We start from the raw sequence: 13,266 nt of genomic DNA on the forward strand, positions 1-13,266 counted from the left end.
TTCTTTTCCCAATGCAACCCCAGCTAAATTTCAGGCAGTGAGGTGTAGGCCAAAGCAGGGGTTTCCCTGCACACAGGGGATCGTTCTGTGAAATAAAAATGTCTTATGGCAATTAATTTTATAAAAAGGCTTCCGGTTTATGTAGTTTATTTTAGAAGTTTGTTGGTATTCATTGCTTTCTGTAGGATTTCTCCTACAGAAGTCTCCTGGTGGGAGAATTTCCTGAATATTCTGAAATATATCCAGGTTCAGATTGTGTTCCATTAGTTGGTAGCTAAGCTGATTTTGGAAATTAAAGTATATATATCTTAAAATTGCCAGGTTTGAGGAACATTGTACTAGCTCTGCTTAGTTTAATTTATTTTTCCAAAGTTTAATTATTTGTAGATAATTTATAAATGTATTTGTATCTGGATCAGAGAGAGAGTTATAGTGAGATAAAGAGAGAGATTAATTATCATCTAGTTTAATTCTCTTTTTTCCAAAAGTATGCCGAATCATTAATAATATTTCTTAATTCCTTCTTCCACTAAGATTCTTCTTCCCTAGTTCTTTAAAACTATAAACTGTAGGAATTTGTTTTACAAAATAGACTTTTTCATCCACTTTTGTTATCTTATGAATCAATTAACGAGAGTAAGACAGTTAATATTTTAGCTATATTGCTGTGTCTGTATAGTTCAGTAAAGTCTGTTTTCATTTTGCAGGAACGCAGCTTTGACTGTAAGATCTGTGGGAAAAGCTTCAAGAGATCTTCCACTTTGTCCACACACCTTCTCATCCACTCAGATACCCGGCCTTACCCATGTCAATACTGTGGAAAGAGATTCCACCAGAAATCTGACATGAAGAAACACACTTTCATCCATACAGGTGAAGTCTGCATTTTCATCTAGCTTCATAGATTTTCTTAGTGGTGGGATAAAGTTTTTTCTTAGTGGCAGGATAAATATATGGTCACTGATGTACCCCACTAGTTCCTTTTAGGGTTTTTGTCTCTTTCTCTTCATGATCATCATTTCTCTCTCCTGCCCTCCCTCCCTCCCTCCCTCCCTCCCCCTCTCTCCATCTATCATTAATCTATCTCATCTCTCTTTCCCTCCCTCCCTCCATTGTAACAATTTTCTTAGTAAATCAGGATGGAGAAAATTTTAGAACCAGTATATCTGCTAGTATTAATTCATTTCAGAGTGATGAATAGGGTTGTTGTTGATTGAAATGGAAGAAATCTTATACTAGAGGTTGATAAGACTTTAGCCATGCACATGAAAATATATAAAATAGCAGCGGTGAAATCTGAACCAGTTTACTACTGGTTCACTGGCTGCGCATATGCGCACAGTGCGCATACACAGTGTGCACCACGCACCAAATGCGATGTGTGTGCGTGCAGTGCACGGCAAAAGGAGGCATGCGTTAAGTAGAAAGGTGCATGGGAGGGTGATCAGCTGTGATGCACAATTTTTTTTTTACTTTTAAAAGCATTCGGCCAAATAGGTTGTAAAAAATGCTTTTAAAAGTAAAAAAAAAAGCCTCTGATCATGCGGCTCAGCTGGGATCGTCAGAGCCTTTTAAAAGCATTTTTTTTACAACCTCTTCAGCCAAAGAGGTTGTAGAAAAAATGCTTTTAAAAGTAAAAAAAAGGGTTCGGATGATCGCGTGGCTCAGCTGTGATTGTAAGACTCTTTTTTTTACCTTTTAAAAGCAATTTTTACAACCTATTCGGCCGAATAGGTTGTAAAGGAATGCTTTTAAAAGTAAAAAAAAAAGGCTCTGACGATTGCGTGGCTCAGCTGGGCATGGGTGGGGGGTGGGGGGCAGGGATTTTTGCTACCGGTTCTTTGAACCACCTGCCACCATCGCTACCAGATCGGCTAATCCGGTCCGAACCAGGAGCATTTCACCCCTGTAAAATAGGTATAATTTGTTCTTTGTCAGAACAAAGCAATTTGGTGTGTGTTGTTTTTAGGCACTATGTTAATCATCATAACTTTTCCATTGTTCTTAGCACTAATCAAAATATGGGAGAAGTTAATGGAATATAAAATATCTGCTAATTGATCCTCTCTTCACCTTAATTTTAGGAAGTTATGGTTTTCAGTAGCTAGAGAGAAGGGCTACATTTTAAATGCAGGAGAAATGTATCACTGCATCTCCTATATTTCTATTCAATGAAAAGTAATCGATTTTTGCACGCCAAAATTCTTGCAAAAGTGTAGGCTCCATAATTAAGGAAATAATTCCTGATCAGATATAAAATTCACCAGGTGACCTTGGAGAAGTCCCCGCTTCAGCTTTGTCTATCTAGCCTTCATGTCTCAGACAATCACCCTTTGTTCTGCTGTGAAAAGTGAGGCATCTACCTTCAGTTCTGGATACCACTGTCCATTGTCCTAAAATAGCAGGAGATAAGGGCTACCAAAAAAGCAAAGGAAGCCATTTCAATAATGTAAAAAATAAGGTATGCCAGAAACCAGGGGTGTCAAACTTGCCGTATCACCTTGTCTTCACCTGACGTATTGCAACTTTTCTCCCCTTCGCTAAAATGGGGGTGGGGATGGCCAGCACCTGACGCATCCAGACCGCAGGCCATGAGTTTGACACCCCTGCTATAGACCGATAAATGGAATATATTGAAGCCACAGTATATCCATAGGAGCCCTTATAAAACTGGAGACATTTTTTCTTGTGTTAGCATGAAGATTTGTTCTCATGCATTTTTCAGGCATGAAGAACATTTGCATTTGTTCTTTGTATGATGAGCTATTCCACATAAATGCATCTTCATATGATAATAGCAACTATTCTATACTACCATTTAATATTGCTTTTCATGGCTCCAGTAATCATGAATATCGTCATGTCATTCTCTAGACTGGGCCATATACATATTCAGTATTATAAGTTTGTATCATCATAAAGGCTAATTCATAATTAAATTATAAAACCAACCAACCAACCAAATAAACAAATGAGTCATTTCTTCCATATTCTTAGTCTGGGGGGAAAAGGGGACACATCCTATTTCTATGAAAAGGGTATAAAAATTATTGAGGATATCATTTTCCTAGAGTGAAAAATGTTACTTTCAGAAAATGCTAAGAATGATGATTAGAAGTATTAGATTTATCTTCCTTAGAAATATTTCTTGTTATGTAAGCTGCTAATAATACCAGTCTCTTTGAGACTTTGTAAAATGGGAGGTTTTCCTGCTCCAAATACCAGGCAAACCATTGTCTGTTTAGATGGGTTCTGTTACATTGTGCTATCTGGCACTAAAAGAGCTAGATCCAAATTTAGCTGCACAGGCAGCATCTATGTGAAATGAAATGACTTTATTTTAATAATTGATTAACCTCAGATTAAAGAAAATCACATATAAATCAATAAAATAAAACAATGATAATAATAGTAATAGTAATAATAATAATAATAGGCATCACAGATATAAATCTCTTAAGAAATGATCATGAAACCACATCTGTTTAATAACTAAAAGCTTTAAAATCCAATCATCCTGTGTTTATTGAAAACAGCTTTGCGTGACTGTTTGGGGCATACTTATATATCAGTGGTGTTAATTTGAAAAAAGGTGATGCTGATATGTGGCTTGTGAGGGTAATAATAACACCTTGGCTGCCCCTCTAAGGTTCTAAAACACGTAGCAGTAGTCAACAACCACAAGAGTAACCTCTTCTACTAGGTGAAATATGAGCAGGTTGTAACTTTCAGTGTGTGTGTGTGTGTGTGTGTGTGTGTGTGTGTGTGTGTGTGTATGTGTGTAATTTTCTTGGTAAGGTTTTTCAGAAGTGGTTTGCCATTACCTTCTTCCTAGGACTGAGAAAGTGTGGCTGGCCCAAGGTTACCCAGCTGACTATCCAAGAAGGAACTAGAACTCACAGTCTCCCAGTTTCTAGCCTAATGCTGTAACCACTACATCAAACTGGCTTTTTTCTGTCTCATTGTTTGTTCTGAAGTTATTTATTTAGTTTCCCTCCCCCAATGAAATAACTTTAGAACTGTGTGTGATGATGGACAAAGCAACATAAACTAAAAAAAAAAAACATTTTCACTTTTGATAAACACAGAAGCTAAGGCAATGAATAATGTAGACAGATGAAAAATAAAAAAGATATTGAGATTTAAATGAATGTTTTTCACAGGTATTTCTTTCTGGCTAATTTAATCAGCACTTATAGCCGCTATAAGTACAACCTGATCTTTTTTATATTTGGGAGTCCTTGCCATGGGTCTGTGCAGATAACCTTGATGATGAAAAAAATGACACGCAATTATGTCACAACATAGCCTCCACGTTTTTGTTCTCAGGCACTGAGGTTGGACACAAGTTTGGAAGTCATAGGGTTTGCATTGTGATGTCACAACATATATTTTGCTACTTGCACACTCTGGCTTGTCCCTGTGAATGCCTATAGATATAGCTAGAGTATCTATAGTCGTTAAGACACTTTCAGGAAAAGATTACCAAATAGGTTGTCAGTATTATTTGAGCCACATAGCACCTGCTGCTCCCTAAAATGGCATCATTAAAAAAAAGAAACATTTATTTGGACTGAAATTGCATGAAATCACTAAATCATGAGATTATTTGAGCAGGCTTATATAAAATCTCATGAAGACATACATTTTTTGAGGAGGGTTGAAAGTCTTGATGAACAAACTGTTGAGGAATTCTATTCTTTTTGTCTATGACACTTCAGCCATAGTTATTGGAAAGATCAGTGTTGGAGTTATCAGATCTGGACTTCAAACATCCAGATGTCCATGAAATGGCAGCAAAAAATTTAAGTTCTGTGGAGAGAAGTTTTTCCACGGACTGGAGGGGGCGTGGTTTCGCATACTGCCCGCATCCCACAGATGGGGCTTTGTTTGTTTGCACGACCCAGTTTTTGGCATGCCGCGGCCCAGTGCCGGTTCACGGACCGAGGGTTGGGGATTCCTGATTTAATTGATTCCATTAACAATATCTTCCTTTCTAGAAGAAATTTATCCGTCGTATTTCTGGCCAGAATATCTAGGATGAACACCCAGAACACAGGACTGTAGAATATCTGCATTTCCTTTTTAAATTACTGTATTTTTCAGAGTATAAAACGCACCTTCTTTCCCCAAAAAAGAGGGTGAAAATCTGGGTGCGTTTTATACTCCGAATGTAGCCCTGCCCAGCTTCTCAAACGGAGGTTTCAGAGACTGAAAAAAGCATCAGAAACGAAGCTTCAGAAAAGAAGCCCCCAAACAGAGCTTCAGAGGCTTTTTTTCTGAAGCTCTGTTTCAGAGGCTTGCAGAGGCAGGAAAAAAAGTTTTTTCTGAAACAGAGTTTCAGAAGTTTCAGAGGCAGAAAAAAAAGCAAAAAAAAAAAAGCAAGGCACAGAGCTAACAGCCAACCTGTTGCTAAAATTCACCTCTGGGAACAGCTGATTGGGGGTATTCCGGGAGGCCAATTCACCTGCCAATCAGTTTTTTTCGTATTTTCCTCCCCAAAAATTAAGGTGCGTCTTATACTCCGAAAAATATGGTAGTTTGATAGGGCTGCTGTTATTTTTATTTTTAACCTTGGGTCCATCTTCTCATCCTTTTCAGGTGAGAAACCCCACAAGTGCCAGGTGTGCGGCAAAGCTTTCAGCCAGAGCTCAAACCTGATCACTCATAGTCGGAAACACACTGGCTTCAAGCCCTTTGGCTGTGATCTGTGCGGCAAAGGTTTTCAGAGGAAGGTGGATTTGCGGCGACACCGAGAGACACAGCACGGCCTGAAATGAGAACCTGGTGGACTCTGGAATAACAGCACAAACACTATGTCTGCGAACTTCCCTTTTCTCCTTGTGGGCTGCCTGCGTCCTGCCTTTGTCTCTCTGGTCTGATCCTTGAGTTCACTTCCTGCCCTTTTCTCACTAAATAGGAAGTTGGGAGGAACTTGGTGAGAGGTTTACAGAAATTAACTCAAAAGGCCTTGGAATGAATATGAAATGCCAAGCCTAAAGAGGTGGGAAGAAGCACCTTTTCAGAATTAAATCTTGGACGAATAACATATGTACAGTATCTGTTCCCCTTTCACTCACACCTTGTGGCACAGAAGGCCCTATTTGGATAAGCTACTGGCATCCGTGAACCAGGAAATTATTTTTCCCATAGAATCACACATACCGCGTTGGTTTCCTGGAAGTTAATTTTCTGGGTTGCTCAAACTTCACATGGTATATAATCCCACAAAGGGGAACAATAAAGGAGAGTGTGATTTTTGTTTTGTACCGCTTAAGAGTTAAAACTTTATGTTTTCATTAAATTATTATTATTATTTTGCCTGGGAATTTTAAGTGGAGGGGGGAACTGTATTTCCCACTCTGTCAGGCAGAAAGTACCTCAAGGGATGGTAAAACCCATAATTGAAAAGAAGGTCCTGTCCAGTGCTACAGTGATGAGAGATGTGAAGCAGGGGTGGGTTCTACTTACCTTTACTACTGGTTTGCATTGCACCCAAGTGCAATTGCTTGCTTCACTCGTGCCTCCACATGCTCTTCTGCACATGTGCAGAAGCTTCTGCGCATGCGCAGATCACCTATGATGACATCCGGGTCAGTGGGTGGAGCCTCCCGCCGGTTTTACTACCCGTTCTTGTGAACTGGTCCGAACCGGGGGCAACCCACCACTGATGTGAAGCCTTGCGCCATCAATGTTGTAGCCATTGAGTCAGTTCCATCCCAGCCACATAAATATTCAAATATGTGTTTTTTTAAAAAAAGAGAAGAACTCCGTGAATGTTTCTTTTATCACTCATTATTAAAGTAATACAGTGGGCCTATTGAAGTGAGTAAAGGAAGTTCAAAAACATCAGTGGGAGTGAGAGGAAAAAGTTTATATGTTTTTCTACATAGCTCACCAACCAACCACAAGTAAAGTGTTAATACCTTTGTACTGTCCGCCTCCTCAAAATTACAATGGAAGATCCTATTAGGCCATTTCTGTGGGTTGTTCCTGGCCATTTTGTTAGACTATTGAACACTAGTGAGGGCCTGAGGCAATGTTTTTTTCCCCTGGAAGAAGATAGAGTTTCCCCACCACTTCAGCCTCAGTTTTATGGTGTCTGCAAGGGGGAAATTAATATTGGGTGCCTCATGAGGCAATTATGTAATTTGTGACATTTATATGATGATGTCACGATATGTGTGATTTACACCATGGGTCTTTATTAGAAAATGCATTTTCCCCCCCTCACAATCACTTGCTGGTATAGGAGCCTGGGATTAGTAACCTATAATCTCTTATTTTCTGCTGCAGTTTTCTGGTACTTCCAATTTGCACCTACAAGAAGATCTCTTGAAACAACTGGTCTTTTTTTTTTTTTGCACTGTCCATTGTAAGTGAGTCTCCTGTTTGGTTTTTCAATGGGGTTGCCCTGGAATCAAAGTTGAAAGACCCATGACACCCTTTACAGATTAAGATACTGAATGCCTTAAATTATGTGGAAAGAAATAGGCACTCAAAGCAGGCAAGATCATATATCCTTTGGTCCTCAGCTGGGCACCAATGTAAAATAGGGGTGCTGCTAGCCTGCAGTACTACCCTAATGCTCTGTCCCACAATCTTATCTCGGATGAGTTCTATTTATTTATTTATCCCTATGCCATGCATTGACTCTTCAGTAATGACTATCAAGGCGGGAATTTGAGGGAACATGATGTCTCAGTGGTGTCCTTCAAAAGTTTGAATCTACCCAATGAAGACTGACAGTCATTCTCTATACACATGCTGCGTACACTCTGTACACATATGTGCATGAAAATAGTCTATGTTTTTCGGGCATTGGAAAGAACACCGTTTATGAGGAACTGCAAAGAGAGAACTTAAACATAAAGCAATCAGGGTCTTAATGCTAGATGTTTTAGAGATTTGTCCTCAAGGGGAAAGGAACAGGTAGGGAGAGTGACAAATTTCCCTTCCTAAAACAGCACTGGAACTTTGCAGTTAAGTATCACGTAGGCAAGAAACAGCCTCCAAATCAGATCTGCGTAGCTAGATAGTTCATAGCTGACCATCCCTAATCATGACGACACCAGAAGGACAAGACGTATCTCGTGACAGCATGGTGCGAGTTCTGCCTTGCTTCCATCATGCTGTGACATCGCACAGAAGAAACAAAGGGCGGCGTTTGTGTCACAACATCAAAATGCATGTACACAATTCCTCATTTGCCCCCAGCCTTCCTTACCTATGTATGGGACAGTTTGTCTTGAAGTAGTTCTGGGTCAAAAAAAAAATGAGTTGCCTTAACTAATCCTGACCATACCTCACTATGAGAAGGGAAGAAAGTGGGGGGAGGGGAAATCGTTTTACTTTATAGATAGGAATGTAAAGGGGTTTTTTTTGGTGTGTGTAGATTCTACAATGTGTCTTATGTTCATCAATTCATATTTATTCAAGTAAAACTTAAGTTAATAAAGTTCTGAGGATTCTCAAGAGTTGTATTTATTTCAACACAAAGAGTTAACCAAGTGTTCTGCATCTTAAATGGACTTCCAATGGAGTAACATCCAAGAACACAGGAAGAACAATGTATTAGTTTTACTATGGTATGTACATTTCTAATGGTTTTTTTCTTTTCTTTTGGTAAGACAATATAATAAGTGCACATAGAATATATTGCTTTACACATAGAATCAAAGTGTGCTCTGTAGACTGCAAGTGGGAGTATAAGATTCTGAACCAAATTTGGAGATGTCGGTAGAGATTCTCAGTCATCCAGGTCATGTCCCAAAGGTGCTTTTTTTTCAGGAGGCAACTGGACTTTCTTGTTTTTTCTTTTGAAGTCATTTCACTTCTCATCCAAGAAGCTGCTTCAGCTCTGACTGGAAGCGAAATGTCTTCAAAAGAAAAAACAAGAAAGTTTTTGAGACAAATTTGCAGATATTCGCATAATGTTTGTGAGAGTCCACTACAAATATTGTAAGAAAATGAGCCTTAATTCATGTTCAAGTATTTGAAATGCTCTGTGTTGTATATATTCAGGAGATTTCACACATAATCTGCAATCCTATGCCCATTGAGGAAGGAAAATAAACTATGGAATTCAGTAGAACTTACATTTGGGTAGGGCACTGAGTTCCCCAATAAAAACGGAATATTTGAATGCTCTTGCTATATGCCACTTAGCAACATAACTAATCTTCTTCCACAAAATACTGGTGCAATCTTTTTCACTAACCTAGAACACTCCTGCAGTTTGGAGCTATTGTAAATTGTAAGAGTTATAGCCTGACATATCCTATAGCCTTAAATTGGTGATGGCAATTGAACTGTCAAGGGCGTGGAAGTGCTAAGTCACGCTTTCCGCTGTTGTACAGTTCCATGAAGACTATAGTTTATGATTGCTCTGAAGATGTAGATTGTATTTCAGGTTTTGCCACAAGCCTTGGAATGTTTTATTTAGCAAACCTAGTGCTTTTATAGCTGTCCATCCATAGCCATAGGACCAGTGGTGGGATTCAGCCAGTTCGCCCCACTTCAGGAGAACCGGTTGTTAACTTTCTGAGCAGTTTGGTGAACTGGTTGTTGGAAGAAATCATTAGGGCAGAGAACCGGTTGCTAAATTATTTGAATCCCACTACTGCATAGGACAATAGAATTTGTAATCGATAGAAAAAACACTGTTTCAAAATTCTATTCACATCACCACCATGTTTCCATCTCAGTTTATTTCTGTACTTCAAATTATGTTTTACTTTTGATCCCTGAAGATCAACATAGGAAGTTCCTTTTCAAAACTCTTTGGGTGATGACTCAGCTTACTGTATCACCAGAATCTACGGAAGCCTTCCCAACCTGCTGCTCTTTAGATGTGTTAGAATATAATTCTCATAACTCTAGCCAAGCCTGGAATTTTTAGAAAATAATCCATCATATTTAGAACGAAGCTCTTTAGAGAAGACTGGCCTTCAGATTCAGCTTCAGGTTTCCAAGAACCTTTATTTGAGTTAAAAAATGAAGCTGCAGAATAAATTTACCCCAGTAAAATAAGAGGGAAAGAGTTTAACAATCACAACAGATTATTGAGTCTGTTACAGTACAACATTTGAAGACTGCAAATAGCTTCCCTAATGTTATTGCTTAGTTGCATTAAAAATGCATGGTGTATATTATGTGACTCATTATTCATGAAGCAGGTTTCCTACCTTTTGTCTGTCAAAGTATCTGAAGGAAAGAGTAAGAGGAGATCTGGCACATACACCTTTGTTTCTCTTGCTGAATTTTTAATAACACCTCCAGCGAGCCAGTTGGTGAAGCTCGGTGTCTGCCGAAGAGTGAAAGGACAGAGCTATCTAGAAAGACTAACCCTTTGTGGTTCTCATTTGAGCCTTGCCTTCATCCAGTCTTGATTAAATTACCTATCAAGTGTGCCCAGCTATCATGATTCACAGCTCTGAAAAACAAGCTGAATTTCATCTTAAAATTTGAGGGGGTGAGGGACTGAAATGAGAAAAAAAAAACAACAAGAAGAAAACTCACCACAGTTTTAAAAAAGTATGCTCTTCTTTGCTAATATTATTCTTAGCAGAAAAATGGCTTCGTTTTAAGATTTTACAAGGATCAAAATCTTTCTCCCCCCCCCCCCAAAGTTTCTTCCAAGTTGTACAGGGATGATAAACATATCCCACTCCCTACCCTATTCCACTCTCATAAAACGCAGCAAGGTAATTTGCGTTAAATTAATTGCTTTAAGTAAGAAATCCAAGGTCTCTGAGTGTGTTTCAATGATTGCCTGCAGCAGAACATATATAGCCTGCGTTTACTTTAAAAGATTAGCATTGCTCTCAACTCAGTGCTTTCCAAATGTGTTAAGAGCTGATGAGGTACAATGCTTGAAGTGTTAGATAGGACTAGAGGGACCCAGTTCAAATCCAGTCTGAGCCATGGAAAGTGCCAGCTCTTCTTTAATCAAAATCACAAGACTGCTGTTCTTAAGAGTGTGAATTTTACGGTATGCATATCACATCAGAACCCAGAAAATATAAATAAGAAAACATGGCCCTTTGCAACTAAGTGGATGAGCACGACGGGTGTTATAGTCGAGTTTATCTGTAGGAAACCAAAAAGCAAGACATAATTAGGGTGTTTGATCACACAGAATAGGCAGTCACCATGTTAAGAATGCGTTCTATATCTGACTCTTTCTCTTCACTCAAATTTTTATGTAAGTCAGAAGTCATACTTCCGAACAGGCTCCTTTTTCCTAAAAACCGTGGCTGGGCTTTTGCTTGGCTGACAAATCTCTGAAGTTGCACAATGTTTTTTCATGAACCACTGAAAAACATTAAAAACAGGCAGTACATTAAAAACAAACAAACATGCAGCTTCAATGGTTCAGCAGTCTGATGGTTCCAGGAACAAATGTGCCATCTCTGTGGTTTCTTCCCCAAATCTCCAAAACTTTTACCTTAGACTGTCTACTGTTGACCTCACCCCATTCCTAAGAGATTTGTAAGGGGCGCGCATAAGTGCACCAGCGTGCCTACCGCCCCTGTCCTAATGTTTTCTTTTATTCATACCCTTTACATGTGTTTATAATTATGTTTACACTTGTATCTGTCATAAAATGCATGCTTGATGAAAATAAATAAATAAAATAAAATAAATAAATCTGCCATTTTTAGGAAGGGGCAGCCCGTTTGTAAGTAAGGGCCGGTTTAGCTCTGCCTGGTAAGGCCTGTTATTAAGAACACAAAGCCTGCAATTACTGCAGGTTCGAGCCCGGCCCAAGGTTGACTCAGCCTTCCATCCTTTATAAGGTAGGTAAAATGAGGACCCAGATTGTTGGGGGGGCAATAAGTTGACTTTGTAAATATATATAAATAGAAGGAGACTATTGCCCTATACATTGTAAGCCGCCCTGAGTCTTCGGAGAAGGGCGGGGTATAAATGTAAACAAAAAAAAAATAAAAAATAAAAAAATACACTCTTAAACCTGGGAACTGCCTGTATGCTAGCTCAGATTAACTGAACCACATTTCTAATATCACAACACACAACACAACACACAACACATCTGGATGACTGGCTTGCGATTCAGTGTGTTTTGACAAAAAAAGGAGACTCCTTTGGTAGCTATTCTCTATTTCCCTCTTGTTGACTGTTATCTCTTGAGTTCGGTCTCTTCTCTGCTGCTGTTTAAAAGATCTGTGAGGCCCCAGCTCCTCACCCAGGCCTTTGGTGAGGGAGAAGGAGACCCTTCACTTCACTGACTTTGGAATGTTTCAATTTTAACTTTTTATTGTAATTTCTTTGAGTGTTCTGAGCCAGACACCCTATTACCCAGTCCTTTTCTACGGATATTTGCATATCTTAACTGTTTTTCAGTTTCCCATTTTCTGTCAACATTCTCACAAAATGTACAAATCCAAGAATGGCATTAATATTTATTATTACTATTTATTTTAACTGTGAGATTTGAGATTAATGAAGAAACCAGATTAGGATCTAAATGAAATTATTTTCTAAAGATCACTACAAAGGTGGCCTTGCTTTCTTAGTAGCACTCTTTATCTAGAAGCGCCATTGTTATGCTGGGCAATTATACTTCAATGGTATTTAAAAATTACCTCCTATTCATTATTTTTAAACCCAAAGGAAAGGTGACAATAATGTATCAGTTGATTTTTCTCTAGAAAAATCACTGAAGAGCACTTTTAGAAGAACCCCTCAGAAATATACTGAGAATAAACTTTTAAAGAAGGCAGATATTCAGGCCAACTCAAAAATTAGCAAAGTGAATTATCTGGGTCTCTTCACTGCCATCTAGTGCCCATATGGATTTTTGCAGGCCAGGTAAGGTAACTAGTTCATTAAAGTGTATTGCTTGAGAATAAATTCATACTTCAGCTGATCCAAGTAAAACAGCACATTCTCAAAGAGCACACATTCTCAGAGGAATCCAGGATTTTGCAGAATTACAAATTTTATGGGAAAACATTTATTTATTTATTTATTTATTTATTTATTTATTTATTTATTTATTTATTTATTTATTTATTTATTTATTTATTTATTTAATTTCTGTACCGCCCTTCTCCCAAAGGACTCAGGGCGGTTTACAGCCAGATAAAAACACAATTATACACATAGCACAAAACTTAAAAACCTTTTAAAAATCTGATTCAAATTAGGCCGAAATAAAAACTTAAAATCAATAATAAAGCTATAATAAACCCCTGTTAAAATTACTATTACTTTAAGCCAGCCCTGCGTGGTAAAACA

The 13,266-nt window shown here is 38.4% G+C and overlaps 1 protein-coding gene across 1 annotated transcript in view; it reads left to right on the forward strand.

Moving 5' to 3' along the window:
• Window positions 1–8,350, forward strand: part of GFI1 (growth factor independent 1 transcriptional repressor) — a 28,894-nt gene extending 20,544 nt beyond the window's left edge. Inside the window, exons 7-8 of the mRNA XM_058176829.1 lie at window positions 708–873; window positions 5,602–8,350. Of these exons, the coding sequence (XP_058032812.1) occupies window positions 708–873; window positions 5,602–5,780 (345 nt within the window). The 3' untranslated portion in view covers window positions 5,781–8,350. The remainder of the gene's footprint in view (window positions 1–707; window positions 874–5,601) is intronic.
• Window positions 8,351–13,266: the final 4,916 nt, after the last annotated feature.

The sequence above is a fragment of the Ahaetulla prasina genome, chromosome 3 (genome assembly GCF_028640845.1).
Source record: "Ahaetulla prasina isolate Xishuangbanna chromosome 3, ASM2864084v1, whole genome shotgun sequence".
In the NCBI taxonomy this organism is placed as follows: Eukaryota; Metazoa; Chordata; class Lepidosauria; order Squamata; family Colubridae; genus Ahaetulla; species Ahaetulla prasina.